Source organism: Pleurodeles waltl, chromosome 6 (assembly GCF_031143425.1).
Source record: "Pleurodeles waltl isolate 20211129_DDA chromosome 6, aPleWal1.hap1.20221129, whole genome shotgun sequence".
NCBI lineage: Eukaryota > Metazoa > Chordata > Amphibia > Caudata > Salamandridae > Pleurodeles > Pleurodeles waltl.
Genome location: NC_090445.1, coordinates 1,215,503 through 1,242,726, shown reverse-complemented (window position 1 = coordinate 1,242,726; position 27,224 = coordinate 1,215,503). Strand labels below are relative to the sequence as shown.

At 52.0% G+C, this 27,224-nt stretch overlaps 1 protein-coding gene across 1 annotated transcript in view; it reads right to left on the bottom strand.

The window, feature by feature from the left end:
• The window catches only part of COL27A1 (collagen type XXVII alpha 1 chain), a 1,169,012-nt gene that overhangs the window by 538,903 nt on the left and 602,885 nt on the right, over nt 1-27,224 (bottom strand). Inside the window, exons 17-19 of the mRNA XM_069236924.1 lie at nt 22,232-22,285; nt 10,831-10,884; nt 4,823-4,876 (exon numbers count right to left, since the gene is read on the bottom strand). Coding sequence (XP_069093025.1) covers nt 4,823-4,876; nt 10,831-10,884; nt 22,232-22,285 — 162 coding nt within the window. The remainder of the gene's footprint in view (nt 1-4,822; nt 4,877-10,830; nt 10,885-22,231; nt 22,286-27,224) is intronic.

The window sequence follows — 27,224 nt, the reverse complement described above, 5'->3', positions numbered from 1 at the left end:
GATAGGGAGCCCATGTACTCTCGGGGGACCCTGACACCGGGGATTGCTACTATGAAGCAACCATGTTCATCAGGAAGGCACACTATGACAAACACACACAAGCAGTCTCACTAATAAATGAACACACACGTGTACACACACGATGCATGCACGGCGAGGCTCAGTGGTGGATGTCAGATTTGGACCCAGTCACTGCTCTCCTCGGCCCCTGGGCTCATCGTGCCTCCAAGGCCAGCACAGTATCGGTAACAGAGGAGGCCTACATGCCCAGCCTCCTTGTGACTGTGCTAGACTGAGAGTGGATACAGACGCCCGTGTTACAGCCTCCGAGGCCAGCACAGTGTGAGTAACAGAGGAGGCCTAAATGCCAGCATCCTTGTGACTGCTAGACTGAGAGTGGATACAGACGCCCGTGTTACGGCCTCCATTGCCAGCACAGTGTGAGTAACAGAGAAGCCCTACATGCCCAGCCTCCTTGTGACTCTGCTGGACTGAGAGTGGATACAGAGGCCCATGTTACGGCCTGCGAGGCCAGCACAGTGTGAGTAACAGAGGAGGCCTACATGCCAGCCTCCTTGTGACTGTGCTAGACTGAGAGTGGATACAGACGCCCGTGTTACGGCCTCCGAGGCCAGCACAGTGTGAGTAACAGAGGAGGCCTACATGCCCAGCCTCCTTGTGACTGTGCTAGACTGAGAGTGGATACAGAGGCCCATGTTACGGCCTGCGAGGCCAGCACAGTGTGAGTAACAGGGGAGGCCTACATGCCCAGCTTCCTTGTGACTGCTAGACTGAGAGTGGATACAGACGCCCGTGTTACGGCCTCCGAGGCCAGCACAGTGTGATTAACAGAGGAGGCCTACATGCCCAGCCTCCTTGTGACTGTGCTAGACTGAGAGTGGATACAGACGCCCATATTACGGCCTCCGAGGCCAGCACAGTGTGAGTAACAGAGGAGGCCTACATGCCCAGCCTCCTTGTGACTGTGCTAGACTGAGAGTGGATACAGACGCCCGTGTTACGGCCTCCAAGGCCAGCACAGTGTGAGTAACAGAGGAGGCCTACATGTCCAGCCTCCTTGTGATTGCTAGATTGAGAGTGGATACAGACACCCGTGTTACGGCTTCCGAGGCCAGCACAGTGTCAGTAACAGAGGAGGCCTACATGCCCAGCCTCCTTGTGACTGTTCTAGACTGAGAGTGGATACAGACGCCCGTGTTACGGCCTCCGAGGCCAGCACAGTGTGAGTAACAGAGAAGGCCTACATACCCAGCCTCCTTGTGACTGTGCTAGACTGAGAGTGGATACAGACGCCCGTGTTACGGCCTCCGAGGCCAGCACAGTGTGAGTAACAGAGGAGGCCTACATGTCCAGCCTCCTTGTGACTGTGCTAGACTGAGAGTGGATACAGACCCCCGTGTTATGGCCTCTGAGGCCAGCACAGTGTGAGTAGCAGAGGAGGCCTACATGCCCAGCCTCCTTGTGATTGCTAGATTGGGAGTGGATACAGACCCCTGTGTTACGGCCTCCGAGGCCAGCACAGTGTGAGTAACAGAGGAGGCCTACATGCCCAGCCTCCTTGTGACTGTGCTAGACTGAGAGTGGATACAGACGCCCGTGTTACGGCCTCCAAGGCCAGCACAGTGTGAGTAACAGAGGAGGCCTACATGTCCAGCCTCCTTGTGATTGCTAGATTGAGAGTGGATACAGACGCCCGTGTTACGGCCTCCAAGGCCAGCACAGTGTGAGTAACAGAGGAGGCGTACATGCCCAGCCTCCTTGTGACTGTGCTAGACTGAGAGTGGATACAGACGCCCGTGTTACAGCCTCCGAGGCCAGCACAGTGTGAGTAACAGAGGAGGCCTACATGCCAGCCTCCTTGTGACTGTGCTAGAGTGAGAGTGGATACAGACGCCCGGGTTACGGCCTCCGGGGCCAGCACAGTGTGAATAACAGAGGAGGCCTACATGCCAGCCTCCTTGTGACTTTGCTAGACTGAGAGTGGATACAGACGCCCGTGTTATGGCCTCCGAGGCCAGCACAGTGTGAGTAACAAAGATGGCATACATGCCAGCCTCCTTGTGACTGTGCTAGACTGAGAGTGGATACAGACGCCTGTGTTACGGCCTCCGAGGCCAGCACAGTGTGAGTAACAGAGGAGGCCTACATGCCAGCCTCCTTGTGACTGCTAGACTGAGAGTGGATACAGACGCCCGTGTTACGGCCTCCGAGGCCAGCACAGTGTGAGTAACAGAGGAGGTCTACATGTCAGCCTCCTTGTGATTGCTAGACTTAGAGTGGATACAGACGCCCGTGTTACGGCCTCCAAGGCCAGCACAGTGTGAGTAACAGAGGAGGCCTATATGCCCAGCCTCCTTGTAACTGTGCTAGACTGAGAGTGGATACAGAGGCCGTGTTACGGCCTCCGAGGCCAGCACAGTGTGAGTAACAGAGGAGGCCTACATGCCCAGCCTCCTTGTGACTGTGCTAGACTGAGAGTGGATACAGACGCCTGTGTTACGGCCTCCGAGGTCAGCACAGTGTGAGTAACAGAGGAGGCCTACATTCCCAGCCTCCTTGTGACTATGCTAGACTGAGAGTGGATACGGACGCCCGTGTTACGGCCTCCATTGCCAGCACAGTGTGAGTAACAGAGGAGGCCTACATGCCAGCCTCCTTGTGACTGTGCTAGACTGAGAGTGGATACAGACGTCCGTGTTACGGCCTACGTTGCCAGCACAGTGTGAGTAACAGAGGAGGCCTACATGACCAGCCTCCTTCTGATTGCTAGACGGAGAGTGGATACAGACCCCCGTGTTACATCCTCCGAGGCCAGCACAGTGTGAGTAACAGTGGAGGCCTATATGTCCAGCCTCCTTGTGATTGCTAGACGGAGAGTGGATACAGACGTCCGTGTTACGGCCTCCAAGGCCAGCACAGTGTGAGTAACAGAGGAGGCCTACATGCCCAGCCTCCTTCTGATTGCTAGACGGAGAGTGGATACAGACCCCCGTGTTACGTCCTCCGAGGCCAGCACGGTGTAACAGAGGAGGCCTATATGTCCAGCCTCCTTGTGATTGCTAGACGGAGAGTGGATACAGACGTCCGTGTTATGGCCTCCGAGGCCAGCACAGTGTGAGTAACAGAGGAGGCCTATATGTCCAGCCTCCTTGTGATTGCTAGACGGAGAGTGGATACAGACGTCCGTGTTATGGCCTCCGTTGCCAGCACAGTGTGAGTAACAGAGGAGGCCTACATGCCAGCCTCCTTGTGACTGTGCTAGACTGAGAGTGGATACAGACGCCCGTGTTACGGCCTCCGAGGCAAGCACAGTGTGAGTAACAGAGGAGGCCTACATGTCCAGCCTCCTTGTGATTGCTAGACGGAGAGTGGATACAGACGTCTGTGTTACGGCCTCCAAGGCCAGCACAGTGTGAGTAACAGAGGAGGCCTACATGCCCAGCCTCCTTCTGATTGCTAGACGGAGAGTGGATACAGACCCCCGTGTTACGTCCTCCGAGGCCAGCACGGTGTAACAGAGGAGGCCTATATGTCCAGCCTCCTTGTGATTGCTAGACGGAGAGTGGATACAGACGTCCGTGTTATGGCCTCCGAGGCCAGCACAGTGTGAGTAACAGAGGAGGCCTATATGTCCAGCCTCCTTGTGATTGCTAGACGGAGAGTGGATACAGACGTCCGTGTTATGGCCTCCGTTGCCAGCACAGTGTGAGTAACAGAGGAGGCCTACATGCCAGCATCCTTGTGACTGTGCTAGACTGAGAGTGGATACAGACGCCCGTGTTACGGCCTCCGAGGCAAGCACAGTGTGAGTAACAGAGGAGGCCTACATGTCCAGCCTCCTTGTGATTGCTAGACTGAGAGTGGATACAGAGGCCCGTGTTACGGCCTCCGTTGCCAGCACGGTGTGAGTAACAGAGGAGGCCTACATGTCAGCATCCTTGTGACTTGGCTAGATTGAGAGTGGATACAGACGCCCATGTTACGGCCTGTGAGGCCAGCACAGTGTGAGTAACAGAGGAGACCTACATGCCAGCCTCCTTGTGACTGTGCTATGCTGAGAGTGGATACAGACGCCCGTGTTACGGCCTCCGAAGCCAGCACAGTGTGAGTAACAGAGAAGGCCTACTTGTCCAGCCTCCTTGTGACTTTGCTAGACTGAGAGTGGATACAGACCCCCGTGTTACGGCCTCTGTTGCCAGCACAGTGTGCACTTGTGAGTAAGCACAAAGCTCAGCCATTGGTTTGGCTGACGCCATGGTAAGGGTCTTGAGATGAGCAGTGCTGTCTTCTTTAATGTGCGTAAACCCTCTGAATGATGCAGAGGAGGACGTTTCACCTTGGAGAGCTGCTTCCAGGGTGTTGGGAAGCTGTCACTGGAACTTCACACTATAGATGAAAACTCACTGATAGCAGTGACTTGCTGACTGCAGGTGAACTCTGATGCATGTCGCTTGCCCCGTTGGTGAGAGATAACATGATGTCAGAGGCTCACCCACTGACTGTGGTGCATCACTCACCCATGCCAATGACTCACTAAGAGCCTATAGTTAAGCACTCACTGTTATTAGTGACTACAGATGAAAACTCACTGTTGTCGACTGCACAACAATAATAGGAGTTTCCCTGTGAGCCGTAGGAAGGCGTCAGGTCCTGCCCGGAAGTGGACAGGGTGTGTCTTTGCAGTCATCTGCTCGTTTGCAGAACACAGAGCTGCACCCAATTCTGAGAGATCCATAAACGCTGTAATTTAAAATATCAAAGACATGTGAATATAGACGATCCCTGGTGAAAGGGTGCTCACCTCTGGACCTGGGGGGCCTTGGATTCCGAGAGCGCCTTTATCTCCTGGCTTTCCCTGCAGAAGGCAAAAGAAGCAGATGTTATAAAATGCAGGAGTTACATCTGGACAGAAGGGTGCAAAGCCATCTTGGGTCAGACACAACTGGACTCACTTACCTCTCGGGGGCTCAGTGAAGTTAACAGAGGTTCACTGATGGTGGAGAGATCTCACTGAGGGTTGAGAGTGGAGCTCACTGAGGTTTGAGATCTCACTGAGGTTTGAGAGGGGAACTCCCTGAGGGGTCTCAAGTAGGTCACTCATGGCTCATAGAGATCTGAGAAGATTCACTAAAGTCTGACAGGGCTCATTGGGGGTTGGCTCACAGGTGTCTGTGGGGGACTCATAGGAGTATGAGAAGGTTGATAAAGGTCTGAGGAGGGCTCAGAGGACAGAGAGGGCTCACACAGGTCTCAATGGGCTCACAGATCTGAGAAGGGTCACTAAAGTAACAGTTCACTGAGGTTTGGGGACTCACTGAGATCTGAAATGACTCTGGGGTTTGAGTGGGCTCGCTGAGGTCTGAATGGGCTCACTGAGGTTTGAGAGGAGTCATTGAGGTCCCAGAGAGCTCACTGATGGTTGTGTGGGGTCACTGAGGGGCGAGTGGGCTCAGTGGGCTATGAGAGGGCTCACTGAGGGGTGGAGTGGGCTCAATGAGGTCTGAGAGGGCTCAGTGAAGGATGAGTGGGCTCACTGAGGGGTGGGTGGGGTGTGAGAGGGCTCACTGAGGGGTGAGAGGGATCACTGAGTTCTGAGAGGGCTCACTGAGGGTTGGATTTGCTCACCAAGGTATAATGGGGACCCACAGGAGCACAAGAAGGTTGATAAAGTTCTGAGTAGGGCTCAGAGGTCAGAGAGGGCTCACACTGGTCTCAAGAGGTTCGAGGAGATCTAAGAAGCTTCACTAAAGTAGTAGGGGTCCTTGAGGTTTGGGGAATCACTGAGATCCGAAATGACTAAGGTTTGAGTGGGCTCACTAAGATCTGAATAGGCTCCATGAGATCTGAGTAGGCTCATTGAGGTCTGGGATGCGTCACCGAGGTCTGAGAGAGCTCACTAATTGGTGTGTGGGGTCACTGAGGGGTGAGTGGGCTCAGTGGGGTGTGAGAGGGCACACTGAGGGCTGTGTGGGGTCTGAGAGGGCTCACTGAGGGGTGAGTCGGCTCACTGAGGGGTGAGAGGGATCACTGGGTTCTGAGAGGGCTCACTGGGGGTTGGATTGGCTCACCGAGGTATGAGGGGGGCTCCCAGGAGTACAAAAAAGTTGATAAAAGTCTGAGGAGGGCTCAGATGACAGAGAGGGCTCACACAGGTTTCAAGAGTCTCACAGAGATATGACAAAGGTCACTAAAGCAAGAGAGTTCAGTGAGGTTTGGGGACTCACTGAGATCTGAAATGACTGAGGTCTGAGAGGGCTCACTAAGGTCTGAGTGGGCTCACTGAGGTCTGAGTGCCCTCACTAAGCGGTGAGTGGGCTCACTAAGGGGTGATTGGGCTCAATGAGGTCTGAGAGGGCTCACTGAGGAGTGCGTGGGCTCACTGATGTCTGAGTGGGCTCACTGAGGAATGAGTGGGCTCACTGGTGTCTGAGTGGGGTCACTGAGGAGTAAATGGGCTCACTCAGGTCTGAGAAGCCAGCCCACTGAGGTTTGAGAGGGGAGCTCACTGTGGTTTGAGTGGGGAGCTCACTGAGGACTCAGGGCCTAACATAGGTCACTAGGTCCTCAAAGAGTTCTAGGAAGATTCACTAAAGTCTGAAAGTGCTCACTGAAGATTGAGTTGATCCACAGAGGTCTGAGGGGGGCTCACAGGAGTATGGGAAGGTTGATAAAGGTCTGAGGGGGGCTCAGAGGACAGAGAGGGCTCACACAGGTCTCGAGTGGCTCCCAGATCTGAGAAGGATCACTAAAGTAAGACAGTTCATTGTGGTTTGGGGACTCACTAAGATATGAAATGACTGAGGTTTGAATGGGCTCACAGAGGTCTGAGGGGGCTCAGTGAGGTCTGAGGGCTCATTGAGATCTGAAATGACCCTAAGGTCTGAGAGGGCTCAGTGAGTTCTGAGGAGGCTCACTGGGGTCTGGGTGGGCTCACTGAGATCTGAAATGAGTAAGGTCTGAGAGGGGTCAGTGAGATCTGAAAGGACTCTGAGGTCTGAGAGTGCTCATTAAGGTCTGAGGGGGCTCAGTAAGATCTGAGGTGGGTCACTGAGGTCTTAGAGGGCTCACTGAGATCTGGAATGACTTTGAGGTCTGAGAGAGTCACGGAGGTCTGAGAGGGCTCAGCGATGTCTGAAAGGGTCACTGAGATCCGAAATAACACTGAGGTCTTAGAGGGGTTAGTGAGGTCTGAGAGGGGTCACTGAGGTCCTGAGAGGTGGGCTTGCTGAGATATGAAATGACTCTGAGAGGGTCGCTGTGTCTAAGAGGGCTCACTGGGGTCTGGGTGGGCTCACTGAGATCTGAGTGGACTCACTGAGATCTGAAATGACTGAGGTATGAGAGTGCTCACTGAGGTCAGAGGGGGATCAGTAAGGTCTGAGGTTGGTCACTGAGATCTGAGAGGGCTCACCGAGATCTGAAATGACTCTGAGGTCTGAGAGGGTCACAGAGGTCTGAGAGGGCCAAAGAGATCTGAAATAACTCTGAGGTTTTAGAGGGCTTAGTGAGGTCTGAGCTGGCTCAGTGAGGTCTGAGAGGGGTCACTGAGGTCTGAGAAGGCGCACTGAGATATGAAATGACTGAGGTCTGAGAGGGTCACTGTGGTCTGGGTGGGCTCACTGAGGTCTGAGTAGATTCACTGGAATCTGAAATGACTGAGGTCTGAGAGGGGTTACTGAGATGTGAAATGACTGAGGTCTGAGAGGGCTCACTGACATCAAAGGGGGCTCAGTAAGGTCTGAGGTGGGTCACTGAGGTCTGGACTCACTAAGATATGAAATGACTCTGAGGTCTGAGAGGGTCACTGAGGTGTGAGGGAGCTCACTGGGGTCTGAGTGGGTTCGCTGAGGTCTGAGTAGACTCACTGAGATCTGAAATGACTCTGAGGTCTGGAAGGGGTCACTGAGATCTGAGGGAGCTCCGTGGGGTCTGAGTGGGTTCACTGAGGTCTGAGTGGACTCACTGAGATCTGAAATGACTCAGGTCTGAGAGGGTCACTGAGTCAAAAGGGCTCACTGGGATCTGGGTGGGCTCACTGAGGTCTGAGCGGATTCACTGGGATCTAAAATGACTGAGGTTGGAGAGGGGTTACTGAGATCTGAAATGACTGGAGTCTGAGAGGGCTCATTGAGGTCAGAATGGGCTCAGTAAGGTCTGATGTGGGTCACTGAGGTCTGAGTGGAATCACTGAGATCTGAAATGACTCTGAGGTCTGAGAGGGCCACTGAGGTGTGAGGGAGCTCACTGGGGTCTGAGTGGGTTCACTGAGGTTTGAGTAGATACACTTGAGATCTGAAATGACTCTGAGGTCTTAGAGGGCCACTGAGATGTGAGGGAGCTCACTGGGGTCTGAGTGGGTTCACTGAGGTCTGAGTGGAATCACTGAGATCTGAAATGACTCTGGGGTCTGAGAGGGCCACTGAGGTGTGAGGGAGCTCACTGGGGTCTGGGTGGGTTCACTGAGGTTTGAGTAGACTCACTTAGATCTGAAATGACTCTGAGGTATGGGAGGGGTCACTGAGATATGAGGGAGCTCACTGGGGTCTGAGTGGGTTCACTGAGGTCTGAGTGGCCTCACTGAGATCTGAAATGACTATGGGTTCTGAGAGGGTCACTGAGGTCTGAGGGAGCTCACTGGGGTCTGAGTGGGTTCACGGAGGTCTGAGTGGACTCACTAAGATCTGAAATGATTCAGGTCTGAGGGGGTCACTGAGTCAAAGAGGGCTCACTGGGGTCTGGGTGGGCTCACTGAGGTCAGAGTGGATTCACTGGGACCTGAAATGACTGAGGTCTGAGAGGGCTCACTGAGGTCAGAGGGGGCTCAGTAAGGACTGAGGTGGGTCACTGAGATCTGAAATGACTCTGAGATCTGAGAGGGTCACTGAGGTCTGAGAGAGCTCATTGGGGTCTGAGTGGGTTCAGTGAGGTCTGAGTGAACTCACTGAAATCTGAAATGACTCTGAGGTCTGAGAGGGTCACCAAGGTCTGAGGGAGCTCACTGGGGCCTGAGTGGGTTCACTGAGGTCTGAGTGGACTCACTGAGATCTGAAATGACTCAGGTCTGAGAGGGTCACTGAGTCAAAGAGGGCTCACTGGGGTCTGGGTGGGCTCACTGAGGTCTGAGTGGATTCAATGGGATCTGAAATGACTGAGGTCTGAGAGGGGTTACTGAGATCTGAAATGACTGAGGTCTGAGAGGGCTCACTGAGGCCAGAGGGGGCTCAGTAAGGACTGAGGTGGGTCACTGAGTCAAAGAGGGCTCACTGGGGCCTGAGTGGGTTCACTGAGGTCTGAGTGGACTCACTGGGACCTGAAATGACTGAGGTCTGAGAGGGCACACTGAGATCTGAGGGAGCTCACTGGGTTCTGAGTGGGTTCACTGAGGTCTGGGTGGGCTCACTGAGGTCAGAGTGGATTCACTGGGACCTGAAATGACTGAGGTCTGAGAGGGCACACTGAGGCCAGAGGGGGCTCAGTAAGGACTGAGGTGGGTCACTGAGGTCTGAGAGGGCTCACTGAGATCTTAAATGACTCTGAAGTCCGAGAGGGTCACTGAGGTCTGAGGGAGCTCACTGTGGTCTGAGTGGGTTCACTGAGGTCTGAGTGGACTCACTGAGGTCAGAGGGGGCTCAGTAAGATCTGAGGGAGCTCACTGGGGTCTGAGTGGGTTCACGGAGATCTGAAATGACTATGGGTTCTGAGAGGGTCACTGAGGTCTGAGTGGATTTACTGGGATCTGAAATGACTGAGGTCTGAGAGGGCTCACTGAGATCTGAGGGAGCTCACTGGGTTCTGAGTGGCCTCACTGAGATCTGAAATGACTCTGAAGTCCGAGAGGGTCACTGAGGTCTGAGGGAGCTCACTGTGGTCTGAGTGGGTTCACTGAGGTCTGAGTGGACTCACTGAGGTCAGAGGGGGCTCAGTAAGATCTGAGGGAGCTCACTGGGGTCTGAGTGGGTTCACTGAGGTCTGAGGGGACTCACAGAGATCTAAAATGACTCTGAGGTCTGAGAGGGGTCACTGAGGTCTGAGTGGATTCACTGGGACCTGAAATGACTGAGGTGTGAGAGGGCACACTGAGATCTGAGGGAGCTCACTGGGTTCTGAGTGGGTTCACTGGGGTCTGGGTGGGCTCACTGAGGTCAGAGTGGATTCACTGGGACCTGAAATGACTGAGGTCTGAGAGGGCACACTGAGATCTGAGGGAGCTCACTGGGTTCTGAGGGGGTCACTGAGTCAAAGAGGGCTCACTGGGTTCTGAGTGGGTTCACTGAGGTCAGAGTGGATTCACTGGGACCTGAAATGACTGAGGTCTGAGAGGGCACACTGAGATCTGAGGGAGCTCACTGGGTTCTGAGTGGGTTCACTGGGGTCTGGGTGGGCTCACTGAGGTCAGAGTGGATTCACTGGGACCTGAAATGACTGAGGTCTGAGAGGGGTCACTGAGGTCTGAGTGGATTCACTGGGACCTGAAATGACTGAGGTGTGAGAGGGCACACTGAGATCTGAGGGAGCTCACTGGGTTCTGAGGGGTCACTGAGTCAAAGAGGGCTCACTGGGGTCTGAGTGGATTCACTGGGGTCTGGGTGGGCTCACTGAGGTCAGAGTGGACTCACTGAGGTCAGAGTGGACTCACTGGGACCTGAAATGACTGAGGTCTGAGAGGGCTCACTGAGGGGGAAGGGTCTTCGCTAAGGACTGTAGGGCAGGCTTCCTGATGCCAGAGATGTACCAGCACATTAAAGGTCTCAACGCAGTGCAATAATCACAGACAGTGTAAGAGCAAGAGCAGCGTTGGCAGCTACTTACCACAAGGCCAGCTTTCCCCCGCACTCCCGGCATGCCAGGCAGCCCCGGACTCCCCTGCAAGGAAGAGAAGAGACGAGACGAGGGTTAGGACAGAGGGGCTGGAGCCCAGGAGTCGTGTGTGCATGCAAGGGTGACCTGAGAGGTACTGCCCCGTCCTTGGGTCACTTCCCTGGGACCCTCCACCCTGACCCTAGCTCCAGTGCCACCCTCGGGCCACTGGTGGGTCCTGTGGGGGCAGAAAGGCGGTGTGGGACCAGTGCAAGCAGGTCAGGGGTCAGAGGTCAAGGGTCCATGGACAGGAGCCCCTCACTCTGAGGCCCAGTGCAGGCAGGTCAGGGGTGAGAGGTCAAGGGTCCATGGACAGGAGCCCCTCACTCTGAGGCCCAGTGCAGGCAGGTCAGGGGTGAGAGGTCAAGGGTCCATGGACAGGAGCCCCTCACTCTAAGGCCCAGTACAGGCAGGTCAGGGGTCAGAGGTCAAGGGTCCATGGACAGGAGCCCCTCACTCTGAGGCCCAGTGCAGGCAGGTCAGGGGTGAGAGGTCAAGGGTCCATGGACATGATCTCTTCACCTCCAGGCCCATGGAGATGGGCAAGAGACAACTGAGGGGTGGGGGACTGGTGTCAGTCCATGGACATGTGGCACAGTCCGAGGGATTCTCCACAATAGGAGGAGCAGAGCGCCCCCATCATTCTAGGACACGAGGGGCATCCTCACCGGCTCTAGAACACAAGGAGCGGTCTCACTTAGCCTGCAAACACTTGGAGCACTCTCACCGGGCTCTAGAACAAGAGGAGAGGTCTCACAGAGGGTTCAGACACCTGGAACATCCTCACCGGACTCTAGAACACAAGGAGTGGTCTCAAAGAGACTGCAGACAGCTGGAGCAGACACCTGGAGCACTCTCATTGGGCTCCAGAACCCAAGAGGTGGTATCACAGAGGGTTCAGACACCTGGAGCACTCCCACCGGGCTCAATAACACAAGGAACTTTCTCACAGAGGCTGCAGACAAATGAAACCTGATCACTGGGCTTTAGAACGTGAGGGGCCGTCTCACAGAGCACTCTCTTTATGTTCCAAAACACGAGGAGTGGTCTCACAGAGGGTTTAGACAACTGGAGAACTCACTGGACTCCAGAACAAGAGGAGTGGTCTCACAGAGGGTTCAGACACCTGAAGCACTCTCAATGGGCTCTGAACACAAGGAGAGGTCTCACAGAGACTACAGACACCTGGAACATCCTCAATGAGCTCTCGAACATGAGGAGCAGTATCACAGGGGCTGTCCCCACCTGGAACATCCTCATCAGACTCTAGCACACGAGGAGCAGTCTCACAGAGAGTTCAGACACCTGGAACATCCTCACCAGGCACTAGAACACAAGGAGCGGTCTCACAAAGAATTCAAACACCTGGAACATACTCACCAGGGTCTAGAACACGAGGAGAAGTCTCACAGAGGGTTCAGACACCAGGAGCAGTCTCAACCAGCTCAAGAACCAGAGGAGCTGTCTCACAGAAACAACAGACACCAGGAACCTGCTCACAGGGCTCCAGAACACAAGGAGCCGTCTCACAGAGGCTGCAGACACCAGGAACATCCTCACCGAGATCTACAACACATGGAGCTGTCTTACAGAGGCTGCATACACCTGGAGCATGTTTACAGAGGCTTCAGACAGCCGGAGTACTCTCACTGCGCTCTAGAACAGGAGGAGTGGTATCACAGAGCGTTCAGACAACTGGAGCACTCTCACAGGACTCTAGAACACAAGGAAAGGTCTCACAGTGCCTGCAGACACCAGGAACATCCTCACTGAGTTCTAGAACACGAGGAGCAGTCTCACAGAGGCTGTAGATCCCTGGAACATCCTCATCAGACTCTAGCACCCAAGTAACAGTCTTACAGAGGGTTCAGACGTCTGGAACATCCTCACCAAGCTCTAAAACACAAGGAGCAGTCTCACAAAGAATTCAGACACCTGGACCATGCTCACCAGCCTCCAGAACACGAGGAGCAGTCTCACAGAGAGTTCACACACCTGGAGCACTCTCAAAGTACTCTAGAACACGAGGAGCGGTTTCACAAAGGGTGCAGACACCTGGAGCACTGTCATGGGCTCTTGAACATGAAGAGCTTTCTCACAGAGGCCGCAGACACTTGGAACATCCTCAGTGGGCTTAGGAACACGGGAAGCAGTTTCAGAGATGATTCAGATACCTGGAACATGCTCACAGGATAGTAGAACACATGGAGCGGTCTCACAGTGACTCTAGCTAAAATAAAAGAAGGGACATTCTCACAGGGACTCCAGCTAGAACCCAAGGAAGGAACATTCTGAGAGTGACTCTCAAGAGAACTCACAGAGGGGCAATTCTTGCAGTGAATCTAGCTAGAACCCGAGAATGGAGCATTCTCAGAGTGACTTTCACCAGAGCCCAAGAAGGTAGCAGTCTCACAGTAACTCTAGCTAGAACCCATGGAGGGAGCATTCTCACAGGGAATCTTGATAGAACACAAGGAGGGAGCATTCCCACAGTGATCCTAGCTAGAACCCAAGGAGGGAACATTCTCACAGTGACTCTAGCTAGAACTCAAGGAGGGACCATTCCCACAGTACCTCTACCTAGAACCCATGAAGGGAGCATTCCCACAGTAACTCTACCGAGAACGCATGGAGGGAGCATTCCCAGAGTGACTCTAGGTATAACCAAAGGAGGGAGCATTCTCACAATAACACTACCTAGCACCCATGGAAGGAGCATTCTCCCAGCGAATCTTGGTAGAACCCAAGGAAGGAGCATTCCCACAGTGACTCTAGCTTTAACCCAAGGAGGGAGCATTCTCACAGTGACTCTAGGTATAACCAAAGGAGGGAGCATTCTCACAGTGACTCTCACTTTAACCCAAGGAGGGGGGATTATTACGATAACACTAGCTAGAACCCATGGAAGGAGCATTCTCACAGGGAATCTTGGTAAAACCCAAGGAGGGAGCATTCCCAGAGTGACTCTAGGTATAACCAAAGGAGGGAGCATTCTCAGAGTGACTCTAGCTTTAACCCAAGGAGGTGGCATTCTCACAATAACACTACCTAGAACCCATGGAAGGAGCATTCTCACAGGGAATCTTGATAGAACCCAAGGAGGGAGCATTCCCACAGTAATACTACCTAGAATGCATGGAGGAAACATTCTCACAGTGACTCTAGCTAGAACCCAAGGAGGAAGCATTCTCACAGTGACTCTAGCTAGAACCCAAGGAGGGAGCATTCTCACAGTAACACTACCTAGAATGCATGGGGGGAACATTCTTACAGTGAATCTTGATAGAACGCAAGGAGGGAGCATTCTCACAGTGACTCTAGCTAGAACCCATGGAGGGAGAATTCCCACAGTAACTCTACTGATAACCAATGGAGGGAGTATTCCCACAGTGTCCCTTGCTAGAACCCAAGGAGGAAGCATTCTCACAGTGACTCTAACTAGAACCCAAGGAGGGAGCATTCTCACATTGACTCTTGGTAGAACCCATGGAGGGAGCATTCTCACATTGATTCTCCACAGAACCTAACGAGCGAGCATTTCCACAGTGAATCTTGATAGAATCCAAGGAGGAAGCATTATTAAAGTGACTCTAGGTATAACCAAAGGAGGGGGCATTCTCACAATAACACTACCTAGAACCCATGGAAGGAGCATTCTCACAGGGAATCTTGGTAGAAGCCAAGGAGGGAGCATTCCCACAGTGACTCTAGGTATAACCAAAGGAGGGAGCATTCTCACAGTGACACTAGCTTTAACCCAAGGAGGGGGCATTCTCACAATAACACTACCTAGAACCCATGGAAGGAGCATTCTCACAGGGAATCTTGATAGAACCCAAGGAGGGGACATTCTCACAGTAACACTACCTAGAATGCATGGAGGGAACATTCTCACAGTGACTCTAGCTAGAACCCAAGGAGGGGACATTCTCACAGTAACACTACCTAGAACGCATGGAGGGAACATTCTCACAGTGAATCTTGAGAGAATCCAAGGAGGGAGCATTCTCACAGTGACTCTACCTAGAACCCATGGAGGGAGCATTCCCACAGTAACTCTACCTAGAACCCATGGAGGGAGCATTCCCACAGTAACTCTACCTAGAACCCAAGGAGGAAGCATTCTCACAGTGACTCTAGCTAGAACCCTAGGAGGGAACATTTTCACAGTGACTCTAGCTAGAATCCAAGGAGGGAGCATTCCCACAGTAACTCGACCTAGAATCCATGGAGGGAGCATTCTCACACTGACTCTTGGTAGAACCCAAGGAGGGAGCATTCCCACAGTGACTCTAGCTAGAACCCAAGGAGGGAGAATTCTCACAGTGACTCTATCTACAATCCAAGGAGGGAGCATTCCCACAGTAAATCTACCTAGAACCCATGGAGGGAGCATTCTCACAGTGACTCTAGCTTTAACTCAGGGAGGGGGCATTCTCACAATAACACTACCTAGAACCCATGGAAGAAGCATTCTCACAGGGAATCTTGATAGAACCCAAGGAGGGAGCATTCCCACAGTAACACTACCTAGAATGCATGGAGGGAACATTCTCACAGTGACCCTTGCTAGAACCCAAGGAGGAAGCATTCTCCCAGTGACTCTAGCTGGAACCCAAGGAGGGAGAATTCTCACAGCAACGCTACCTAGAATGCTTGGAGGGAACATTCTCACAGTGAATCTTGATAGAACCCAGGGAGGGAGCATTGCCACAGTGAGCCTAGCTAGAGCCCAAGGAGGGAACATTCTCATAGTGACTCTAGCTAGAACCCAAGGAGGGAGCATTCCCACAGTAACTCTACCGAGAACCCATGGAGGGAGCATTCCCACAGTGACCCTTGCTAGAACCTAAAGAGGGAGCATTCTCACAGTGACTCTTGCTAGAACCCAGGGAGGAAGCATTCTCACAGTGACTCTATCTAGAACCCAAGGAGGGAACATTTTCACAGTGACTCTAGCTAGAATCCAAGGAGGGAGCATTCCCACATTGACTCTTGGTAGAACCCAAGGAGGGGCATTCCTACAGTGACTCTAGCAAGAACCCATGAAGGGAGCATTCTCACATTGACTCTTGGTAGAACCAAAGGAGGGGGCATTCCAACAGTGACTCTAGCTAGAACCCAAGGAGGGAGCATTCTCACAGTGACTCTATCTACAATCCAAGGAGGGTGCATTCCCACAGTAACTCTACCTAGAACCCAGGGAGGGAGCATTCTCACAGTGGCTCTAGCTTTAACCCAGGGAGGGGGCATTCTCACAATAACACTACCTAGAACCTATGGAAGAAACATTCTCACAGGGAATCTTGATAGAACCCAAGGAGGGAGCATTCCCACAGTAACACTACCAAGAATGCATGGAAGAAGCATTCTCACAGGGAATCTTGATAGAACCCATGGAGAGAGCATGCTCACAGTGACTCTAGCTTTAACCCAGGGAGGGGGCATTCTCACATTAACACTACCTAGAACCCATGGAAGAAGCATTCTCACAGGGAATCTTGATAGAACCCAAGGAGGAAGCATTCTCACAGTGACTCTAGCTGGAACCCAAGGAGGGAGCATTCTCACAGTAACACTACCTAGAGCCCATGGAGGGAGCATTCCAACAGTAACTCTACCGAGAACCAATGGAGGGAGTATTCTCACAGTGTCCCTTGCTAGAACCCAAGGAGGAAGCATTCTCTCAGTGACTCTAACTAGAACCCAAGGAGGGAATATTTTCACAGTGACTCTAGCTAGAATCCAAGGAGGGAGCATTCCCACAATAACTCTACCTAGAACCCATGAAGGGAGCATTCTCACATTGACTCTTGGTAGAACCCAAGGAGGGGGCATTCCCACAGTGACTCTAGCTAGAACCCAAGGAGGGAGCATTCTCACAGTGACTATCTACAATCCAAGGAGGGTGCATTCCCACAGTAACTCTACCTAGAACCCATGGAGGGAGCATTCTCACAGTGACTCTAGCTTTATCCCAGGGAGGAGGCATTCACACAATAACACTACCTAGAACCCATGGAAGAAGCATTCTCACAGGGAATCTTGATAGAACCCAAGGAGGGAACATTCCCACAGTAACACTACCAAGAATGCATGGAGGGAACATTCTCACAGTGACCCTTGCTAGAACCCAAGGAGAAAGCATTCTCATAGCGACTCTAGCTGGAATCCAAGGAGGGAGCATTGTCACAGTAACACTACCTAGAACGCATGGAGGCAACATTCTCACAGAGAATCTTGATAGAACCTAAGGAGGGAGCATTCCCACAGTGACCCTAGCTAGAGCCCAAGGAGGGAACATTCTCACAGTGACTCTAGCTAGAACCCAAGGAGGGAGCATTCCCACAGTGACCCTTGCTAGAACCTAAGGAGGGAGCATTCTCACACACTCTAGCTAGAACCCAAGGAGGAAGCATTCTCACAGTGACTCTACCTAAAACCCATGGAGGGAGCATTCCCACAGTAACTTTACCGAGAACCCATGGAGGGAGCATTCCCACAGTGACCCTTGCTAGAACCCAAGAAGGAAGCATTCTCACAGTGACTCTAGCTAGAACCCAAGGAGGGAACATTTTCACAGTGACTCTAGCTAGAATCCACGGAGGGAGCATTCACACAGTAACTCTACTTAGAACACATGGAGGGAGCATTCTCACAGTGACTCTTGGTAGAACCCAAGGGGGGAACAGTCCCACAGTGACTCTAGATTGAACCCAAGGAGGGAGCATTCTCACAGTGACTCTACCTAGAACCCATGGAGGGAGCATTCTCACAGTGACTCTAGCTGGAACCCAAGGAAGGAGCATTCCCACAGTGACTCTAGTTACAATCCAAGGACGGAGCATTCCCACAGTAACTCTACCTAGAACCCATGGAGGGAGCATTCTCACAGTGTCTCTAGGTAGAATCCAAGGAGGGAGCATTCCCACAGTAACTCTACCTAGAACCCACGGAGGAAGCATTCTCACAGTGACTCTTGCTAGAAGCCAAGGAGGGAACATTCTCACAGTGACTCCTGATAGAACCCAAAGAGGAAGCATTCTCACAGTGAGTGTAGCTAGGACCCACGGAGGGAACATTTTCACAGTGACTCTAGCTAGAATCCAAGGAGGGAGCATTCATACGGTAATTCTACCTAGAACTCATGAAGGGAGCATTCCCACAGTGACCCTTGCTAGAACCCATGGAGGGAGCATTCTCACAGTGACTCTTGGTAGAACCCAAGGAGGGAGCATTCCACCAGCGACTCTAGCTAGAACCCAAGGAGGGAGCATTCTCACAGTGACTCTATCTAGAATCCAAGGATTGAGCATTCCCACAGTAACTCTACCTAGAACCCATGGAGGAAGCATTCTCACAGTGACTCTAGCTAGAACCCAAGGAGGGAGCATTCCCACAGTGACTCTATCTAGTATCGAAGGAGGGAGCATTCCCACAGTAACTCTTCCTAGAACCCATGGGGGGAGCATTCTCACAGTGACTCTAGCTAGAACCCAAGGAGGGAGCATTCTCACAGTGACTCTATCTAGAATCCAAGTAGGGAGCATTCCCACAGTAACTCTACCTAGAAACCATGGAGGAAGCATTCTCACAGTGACTCTAGCTAGAACCCAAGGAGGGAGCATTCCCACAGTCACTCTATCTAGAATCCAAGGAGGGAGCATTCCCACAGTAACTCTTCCTAGAACCCATGGAGGGAGCATTCTCACAGTGACTCTAGCTAGAACCCAAGGAGGGAGCATTCCCACAGTCACTCTATCTAGAATCCAAGGTGGGAGCATTCCCACAGTAACTCTTCCTAGAACCCATGAAGGGAGCATTCTCACAGTGACTCTAACTAGAACCCAATGAGGGAGCATTCTCACAGTGACTCTAGCTAGAATCCAAGGAGGGAGCATTCACACAGTAACTCTACTTAGAACACATGGAGGGAGCATTCTCACAGTGACTCTTGGTAGAAACCAAGGGGGGAACAGTCCCACAGTGACTCTAGATTGAACCCAAGGAGGAAGCATTCTCACAGTGACTCTACCTAGAACCCATGGAGGGAGCATTCTCACAGTGACTCTAGCTAGAACCCAAGGAGGGAACATTTTCACAGTGACTCTAGCCAGAATCCAAGGAGGGAGCAATCCCACAATAACTCTACCTGGAACCCATGGAGCGAGCATTCTCACAGTGACTCTACCCAGAACCCATGAAGGGAGCATTCCCACAGTGACCCTTGATAGAACCTAAGGAGGAAGCATTCTCACAGTGACTCTAGCTAGAACCCAAGGAGGGAAAACTTTCACAGTGACTCTAGCTAGAGTCCAAGGAGGGAGCATTCCCACAGTAACTCTACCTAGAACCCATGGAGGGAGCATTCTCACAGTGACTCTTGGTAGAACCCAAGGAGGGAGCATTTCTCACAGTGACTCTAGCTAGAACCCAAGGAGGGAGCATTCTCACAGTGACTCTTGGCAGAACCCAAGGAGGGAGCATTTCTCACAGTGACTCTAGCTAGAGCCCAAGGAGGGAGCATTCTCACAGTGACTCTATCTAGAATCCAAGGAGGGAGCATTCTCACAGTGACTATCTAGAATCCAAGGAGGGAGCATTCCCACAGTAACTAGACCTAGAGCCCATGAAGGGAGCATTCTCACAGCGACTCTAGCTAGACCCCAAGGAGGGAGCATTCCCACAGTGACTCTAGCTAGAACCCAAGGAGGAAGCATTCTCTCAGTGACTCTATCTAGAATCCAAGGAGGGAGCATTCCCACAGTAACTCTACCTAGAACCCATGGAGGGAGCATTCTCACAGTGACTCTTGGTAGAAACCAAGGAGGGAGCAGTCCCACAGTGACTCGAGCTAGAACCCAAGGTAGGAGCATTCTCACAGTGACTCTATCTAGAATCCAAGCAGGGAGCATTCCCACAGTAACTCTATCAGAACCCATGGAGGGAGCATTCTCACAGTGACTCTAGCTCGAACACAAGGAGGGAGCATTCCCACAGTGACTAGCTACAATCCAAGGAGGGAGCATTCCCACGGCAACTCTACCTAGAACCCAAGGAGGGAGCATTCTCAAAGTGACTCTATCTAGAATCCAAGGAGGGAGCATTCCCACAGTACCTCTACCTAGAACCCATGGAGGGAGCATTCTCACAGTGACTCTAGCTAGAATCCAAGGAGGGAGCATTCCCACAGTACCGCTACCTAGAACCCATGGAGGGAGCATTCTCACAGTGACTCTAGCTAGAATCCAAGGAGGGGGCATTCCCACAGTAACTCTACCTAGAACCCATGGAGGAATCATCCTCACAGTGACTCTAGCTAGAAGCCAAGGTGGGAACATTCTCACAGTGACTCCTGATAGAACCCAAAGAGGGAGCATTCCCACAGTGACTATCTAGAATCCAAGGAGGGAGCATTCCCACAGAAACTCTACCTAGAACCCATGGAGGGAGCATTCCCACAGTGACCCTTGCTTGAACCCAAGGAGGAAGCATTCTCACAGTGACTCTAACTAAAACCCAAGGAGGGAAAATGTTCACAGTGACTCTTGCTAGAATCCAAGGAGGGAACATTCCCACAGTACATCTACCTAGAACCCATGGAGGGAGCATCCTCACAGTGACTCTAGCTAGAACCCAAGGAGGGAGCATTCCCACAGTCACTCTATCTACAATCCAAGGAGGGAGCTTTACCACAGTAACCCTACCTAGAACCCATGGAGGGAGCCTTCTCACAGTGACTCTAGCTAGAACCCAAGGAGGGAGCATTCTCACAGTAACTCTAGCTAGAATCCAAGGAGGGAGCATGCCCACAGTAACTCTACCTGGAACCCATGGAGGGAGCATTCTCACAGTGACTCTACCTTGAACCAATGGAGGGGGCATTCCCACAGTGACCCTTGATAGCACCCAAGGAGGAAGCATTCTCACAGTGACTCTAGCTAGACCCCAAGGAGGGAACATTTGCACATTTACTCTAGTTAGAATCCAACGAGGGAGCATTCCCACAGTAACTATACCTAGAACCCATGGAGGGAGCATTCTCACAGTGACACTTGGTAGAACCCAAGGAGGAAACATTCTCACGGTGACTCTAGCTAGAACCCATGGAGGGAACATTTTCACAGTGACTCTAGCTAGAACCCAAGGAGGGAGCATTTCCCACAGTGACTCTGGCTAGAACCCAAGGAGGAAACATTCTCACAGTGACTCTACCTAGAACCCATGGAGGGAGCTTTCCCACAGTGACCCTTGCTAGAACCCAAGGAGGAAACATTCTCACGGTGACTCTAGCTAGAACCCATGGAGGGAACATTTTCACAGTGACTCTAGCTAGAATCCAAGGAGGGAGCATTCCCACAGTAACTCTACCTAGAACTGATGGAGGGAGCATTCTCACAGTGACTCTTGGTAGAACCTAAGGAGGGAGCATTCCCACAGTGACTCTAGCTAGAACCCAAGGAGGGAGCATTGTTACAGTGATTTTACCTAGAACCCATGGAGGGAACATTGTCACAGCAACTCTAGCTAGAACCCAAGGAGGGAGCATTCCCACAGTGATTCTATCTAGAATCCAAGGAGGGAGCATTCCCACAGTAACTCTACCTAGAATCCAAGGAGGGAGCATTGCCACAGTAGCTCTACCTAGAACCCATGGTGGGAGCATTCTCACAGTGACACTATCTAGAATCCAAGGAGGGAGTATTGCCACAGTAACTCTACCTAGAACCCATGGCGAAAGCATTCTCACAGTGACTCTAGCTAGAATCCAAGGAGGGAGCATTCCCACAGTAACTCTACCTAGAACCCATGGCGAAAGCATTCTCACAGTGACTCTAGCTAGAACCCCAGGAGGGAGCATTCTCACAGTGACTCTAGCTAGAATCCAATGTGGGAGCATTCCCACAGTAACTCTAGCTAGAACCTAAGAAGGAACCATTCTCACAGGGACTCTAGCTAGAACCCAAGGAGGGAACATTCTCACAGTGACTCTCAATAGAACCCAAAAAGGGAGCATTCTCAGTGACTCCCAATAGAACCCAAAGAGGGAGCATTCTCACAGTGATTCTAGCTAGAACTCAAGAAGGGAGCATTCTCACAGAGACTCTAGCTAGAACCCAAGGAGGGAGCATTCTCACAGTGACTCTCAATAGAACCCAAGAAGCGAGCATTCTCACAGTGAGTCCCGATAGAACCCAAAGAGGGAGCATTCTCACAGGGACTCTAGCTAGAACACAAGGAGGGAGCATTCTCACATTGACTCTAGAGCAAGAGGGAGCACTGATAAGGTTGCCAAGCCCATTACTCAGATGACTCTGTGGAAGTAAGGAAGAAAGAGACCCCCAAATCTCACCTTGTCACCTTGAAATCCGACTTCTCCAGGAATCCCGGGTGCCCCCAGAATGCCCTGTTTGAAATACAGAAAGAAATAGAGATCACACAGTGAGTAGCAGTGCTCTGGGCATGTGGTAGCATCACTAACACCACAGCACCAGCAACACAACAGCACCACTAACCCCACAGCACCACTAACAACACAGCACCACTAATACCACGGCACCAGTAACACCATAGCACCACCAACACCACAGTACTGGCCTGAGCTATACTAAAGCACCATTAACACAGCAGCACATCAATTTTTCTAAAGTTTTTATTGAGCATTTCTTCTGTCCATTATTAACAATACAAAGTTCCATCGTAAGTTTGAGCAGTAAAACATTCTGCGGAGTAATAACCACAGGAAGTGACCTTATATTCTACCACTTTAAGCACATGCAGGGTCGTGCCCTGCTCCATGGATTGCCAGGACCAGTGGGGAAGGGAACATAACAGCAACATTGGTGCTGGCCAGTGAGTGGTTCAGGGAGGCGACAGCGACTTATTGTTGTTGTCAGGGAGGGCCGGGGGAGGAGGTCAAGTCCATGTGCATAATACACGTTGTAATAAAAGATTGTGGGTCAATTGTGCTACCAGGGACCCGAATGACAAATCAGGCCCCCTGGTGTCAGGGGAAGGTTTAGGCGCTTGGTCACTAAGTGACTCAGGGGGCATAGAGGCTTCAGGTCAAGGGTGGGAGAGAGTGGCCCTTGATGATGGCCTGAGCTAGACCAGCATGGCGTCCCGTTCCATCCAAACCATCTCTGAAGGGATAAATGCACGATTATACCCAACTAACTCGCAGACAAGGAGTGCCTCCGGATTCCTGCAGGGCCAGTGAGGTACAGCAGCATGTCACCCCGGCAGCGCGAGCCGCGTGTCGTGTGCTGCAGAGCAATACCCTGCGGCCAGAGGCTCCCTTGCTTTAATGCACTGATTCTTTAGATACCTCGGAGTACCAACTATAGTAGTCCCATTCAGAAGTTAGCAGGGCTGAGGTGTCGGACTCATCAATGGGGCTGCTAGCCTTCCAACAGTGACAGCAGCAGTGCGGGTTATAACGTTAGGACCTCATAAATATGAAGCTATGAGTCCAGCCTCTTGATATAATGCACCCTGCTTTTAAAGCTAAGTAGGCCCGGTTTAGGGGTGACTCGTTCGGACTCGTACTTGCACACATCTCACGCATATGGAAACCAGTTCTGGCGGTCAAGCCTTCTCCCACAGCACTCCTAAAGCGTGGAATGACCTGCTCCTGCACAAAGAGCCCCCTCACTTCTTGAGGTTCACAAGAAGCTGAAGATTGGCTTTTAGTCCCCCTAGGCCCTGGGTTTGGCTAGACTTACACCTACTAAGTGCCAGATACCCTCCCGGGTGATACTGCGCTCAACATATTTGCATACCACCATATTTAAATCGCGCCACCAATGGCACAATCAGAGCAAGGCTCTGGCCTTTACCACTAAACACCACAGATGCCATTATCACAGCACCGACCTACTATCACCACCTGTACCATGGAACCACCATGACCCCTACCCTCAGAATAACACAGCGCCACCAACACCATTCCCACAGCACCAATACCACTATCGAATATCAATCTTATAACTACCACAGCGCAACCCTGATGTCAACCACAGCACCACCAATACAACTATCACAAAACACCCAGTACCGTTGCACCAGCCTCACCAACACCACGGCATCACACATGCCATTACCACAGCATCAATACTTCAGCACAGTAATACCCTGACCACGAACAAAGCCTACTGTGACCTTTACCAGAGCACTACTAACGCACAGTCACCACATCTACCATAGTAATGTCCTACCACCCCGAGAGCGACAACCTGCGCACCACTGATACCACTGATACTGCACCACAGCACCACCAACACATCTACCACAGTATTCTCCTAGCCACCACCAGAGCAACAACCAAAGCATCATCGATACCGCACCACAGCATCAACACATCAACCACAGTAATGTCCTAGCAACCCCCAGTGCGACAACCTGTGCACCATTGATACTGCACCACAGCATCACCAACACATCAACCACAGTACTGTCCTAGCCACACTGAGAGCGACAACCTGCGCACCGTTGACACCGCACCACAACACCACCAACACAACTGCCACAGTAATGTTCTAGCCACCACCAGAGCAACACCGCACCACTGATAACGCACCACAGCACCACCAGCACAACTACCATTGTAATGTCCTTGCCACCACCAGAGCGGCAACCTGAGCACAACACCACACTATTGATTCCACATTACCACAGCAACACCACTGTCACTCCATAAAGCTCTTCCACAGATGGCCCATTACCCAAACTCCTGCCACATTAGTAGAGTGCTATCTCTGTCCCCTCACTCTGATGGACAGATAGCCTCTGTCTGTCCTATCTTTGCCCCTCACTCTGCAGGACAGATGGCCTCGGTCTGTCCTATCTCTGCCCACTATCTGTGCAGGACGCGTGGGCCCTATCTGTCTTATCCCTGCCCCATGATGGATGTCCCCTGTCTATCCTAACTCTTCCCAGTCTGTGCAGGACGCGTGGCCCCTGTCTATCCAATCTCTGCCCAGTATGTGCAGGATGTGTGGCCCCTGTCTATCCTATCCCTGCCCCATGATGGATGTCCCCTGTCTATCCTATCTCTGCCCCGTCTGTCTCATGGTGGATGCCCCCTGTCTATCCTGTCTCTGCCTCATGATGGATGCACCCTGTCTATCCTATCCCTGCCCTGGCACTGTAGGCTGGGAGTCCCTTGAATGTGTAGAGTGGATGTCCTTTAACTGTACAAGGTAGCACCCCCTGACAGATTGGCCCCCACGGAGTGTGCCCTTCCAAGAGTGTACAGGTGGGTGTGCCCAGGGGTCCTTCTGTGGAGGGTGAAGTCCTGCTGGCTGAAGAGAGGCCTACAGCAGGCCTGCCCCTCCTGTGACACTCCAGGGAAATTTCCAGGAAGGAGAGTGGAACTTTTTATTTTTGGGAGAAATGGGCACTTGTGGCAATGCGAAAACAGTTCAGATGGCACACTAGCCCCCTTCAGAGAAAAACGTCTCTTCTGGCGCCACAGCAGGAAAATAGAGAAGGTGCCAGCCCAGTGACTGCCAAGCCGGGTTCATGCAGAGCCAAGAGGGGCACAACTGCTTCACTCTTCTGAAAACGGGAGACACATGAGAGCCCACCACGGTTACAGTGTAGAGCACGCAGCACACACGTGAGAGACATGTGAGAGCCCATCACGGTCACAGTGTAGAGCACACAGCACACACGTGAGAGCCCATCACGGTCACAGTGTACAGCACTCACGGCAGACGTGTGAGAGCCCACCACAGTCACAGTGTAGAGCACACACGGCAGACATGTGAGAGCCCATCACAGTCACAGTGTAGAGCACACAGCACACACGTGAGAGCCCACCACAGTCACAGTGTAGAGCACACACGGCAGACATGTGAGAGCCCATCACAGTCACAGTGTAGAGCACAGAAGGCAGACATGTGAGAGCCCACCACAGCCACAGTGCGGTGCACACAGCAGACATATGAAAGCCACCACAGTCACAGTGTAGCATATACAGTAGACATGTGAGAGCCCACCACAGTCATGTGAGAGCCCACCACTGCCACAGTATACAACACACAGTAGACATGTGAGAGCCCACCACAGTCACAGTGTAGAGCACACAGGAGACACGTGAGAGCCCACCACAGTCACAGTGTAGAGCACACAGGAGACATGTGAGAGCCCACCACAGTCACAGTGTAGAGCACACAGTAGATATGTGAGGCTCCACCACAGTCACAGTGTAGAGCACACAGGAGACATGTGAGAGCCCACCACAGTCACACTGTAGAGCACACAGGAGACATGTGAGAGCCCACCACAGTCACACTGTAGAGCACACAGGAGACATGTGAGAGCCCACCACAGTCACACTGTAGAGCACACAGGAGACATGTGAGAGCCCACCACAGTCACAGTGTAGCATACACAGCAGACATGTGAAAGCCTACCACAGTCACAGTAAAGGACACACAGCGACATGTGAGAGCCCACCACAATGTCTGTGTAGCACATGCACAGCAAATATGTGACCTCTGCCCCACCTTCACATGTGAAGGCTTGTCTTGAATTCCGCAAGAATCTGAAGACCTGACTTCTCAATTAACCAACCAGCCCTAGGCAGGACTCAGCACACACCTGCTCAGTGCCAAGATACCCTCACAAGTGATTAACCAACCTATCATAGAAAGGAGCTATACACACCTGCTCTGTGCCAAGATACCGTCACAAGTGATTAAACAACTTATCATAGAAAGGAGCTATACACACCTGCTCTGTGCCAAGATACCCTCACAAGTGATTAACCAACCTATCATAGAAAGGAGCTATACACACCTGCTCTGTGCCAAGATACCCTCACAAGTGATTAACCAACTTATCATAGAAAGGTCTGGGCACACACCTGCTCTGTGCCAAGATACCGTCACAAGTGATTAACCAACTTATCATAGAAAGGAGCTATACACACCTGCTCTGTGCCAAGATACCGTCACAAGTGATTAACCAACTTATCATAGAAAGGTCTTGGCACACACCTGCTCTGTGCCAAGATACCCTCACAAGTGATTAACCAACCTATCATAGAAAGGAGCTATACACACCTGCTCTGTGCCAAGATACCCTCACAAGTGATTAACCAACCTATCATAGAAAGGAGCTATATACACCTGCTCTGTGCCAAGATACCGTCACAAGTGATTAACCAACTTATCATAGAAAGGTCTTGGCACACACCTGCTCTGTGCCAAGATACCCTCACAAGGGATTAACCAACCTATCATAGAAAGGTCTTGGCACACACCTGCTCTGTGCCAAGATACCCTCACAAGTGATTAACCAACCTATCATAGAAAGGAGCTATACACACCTGCTCTGTG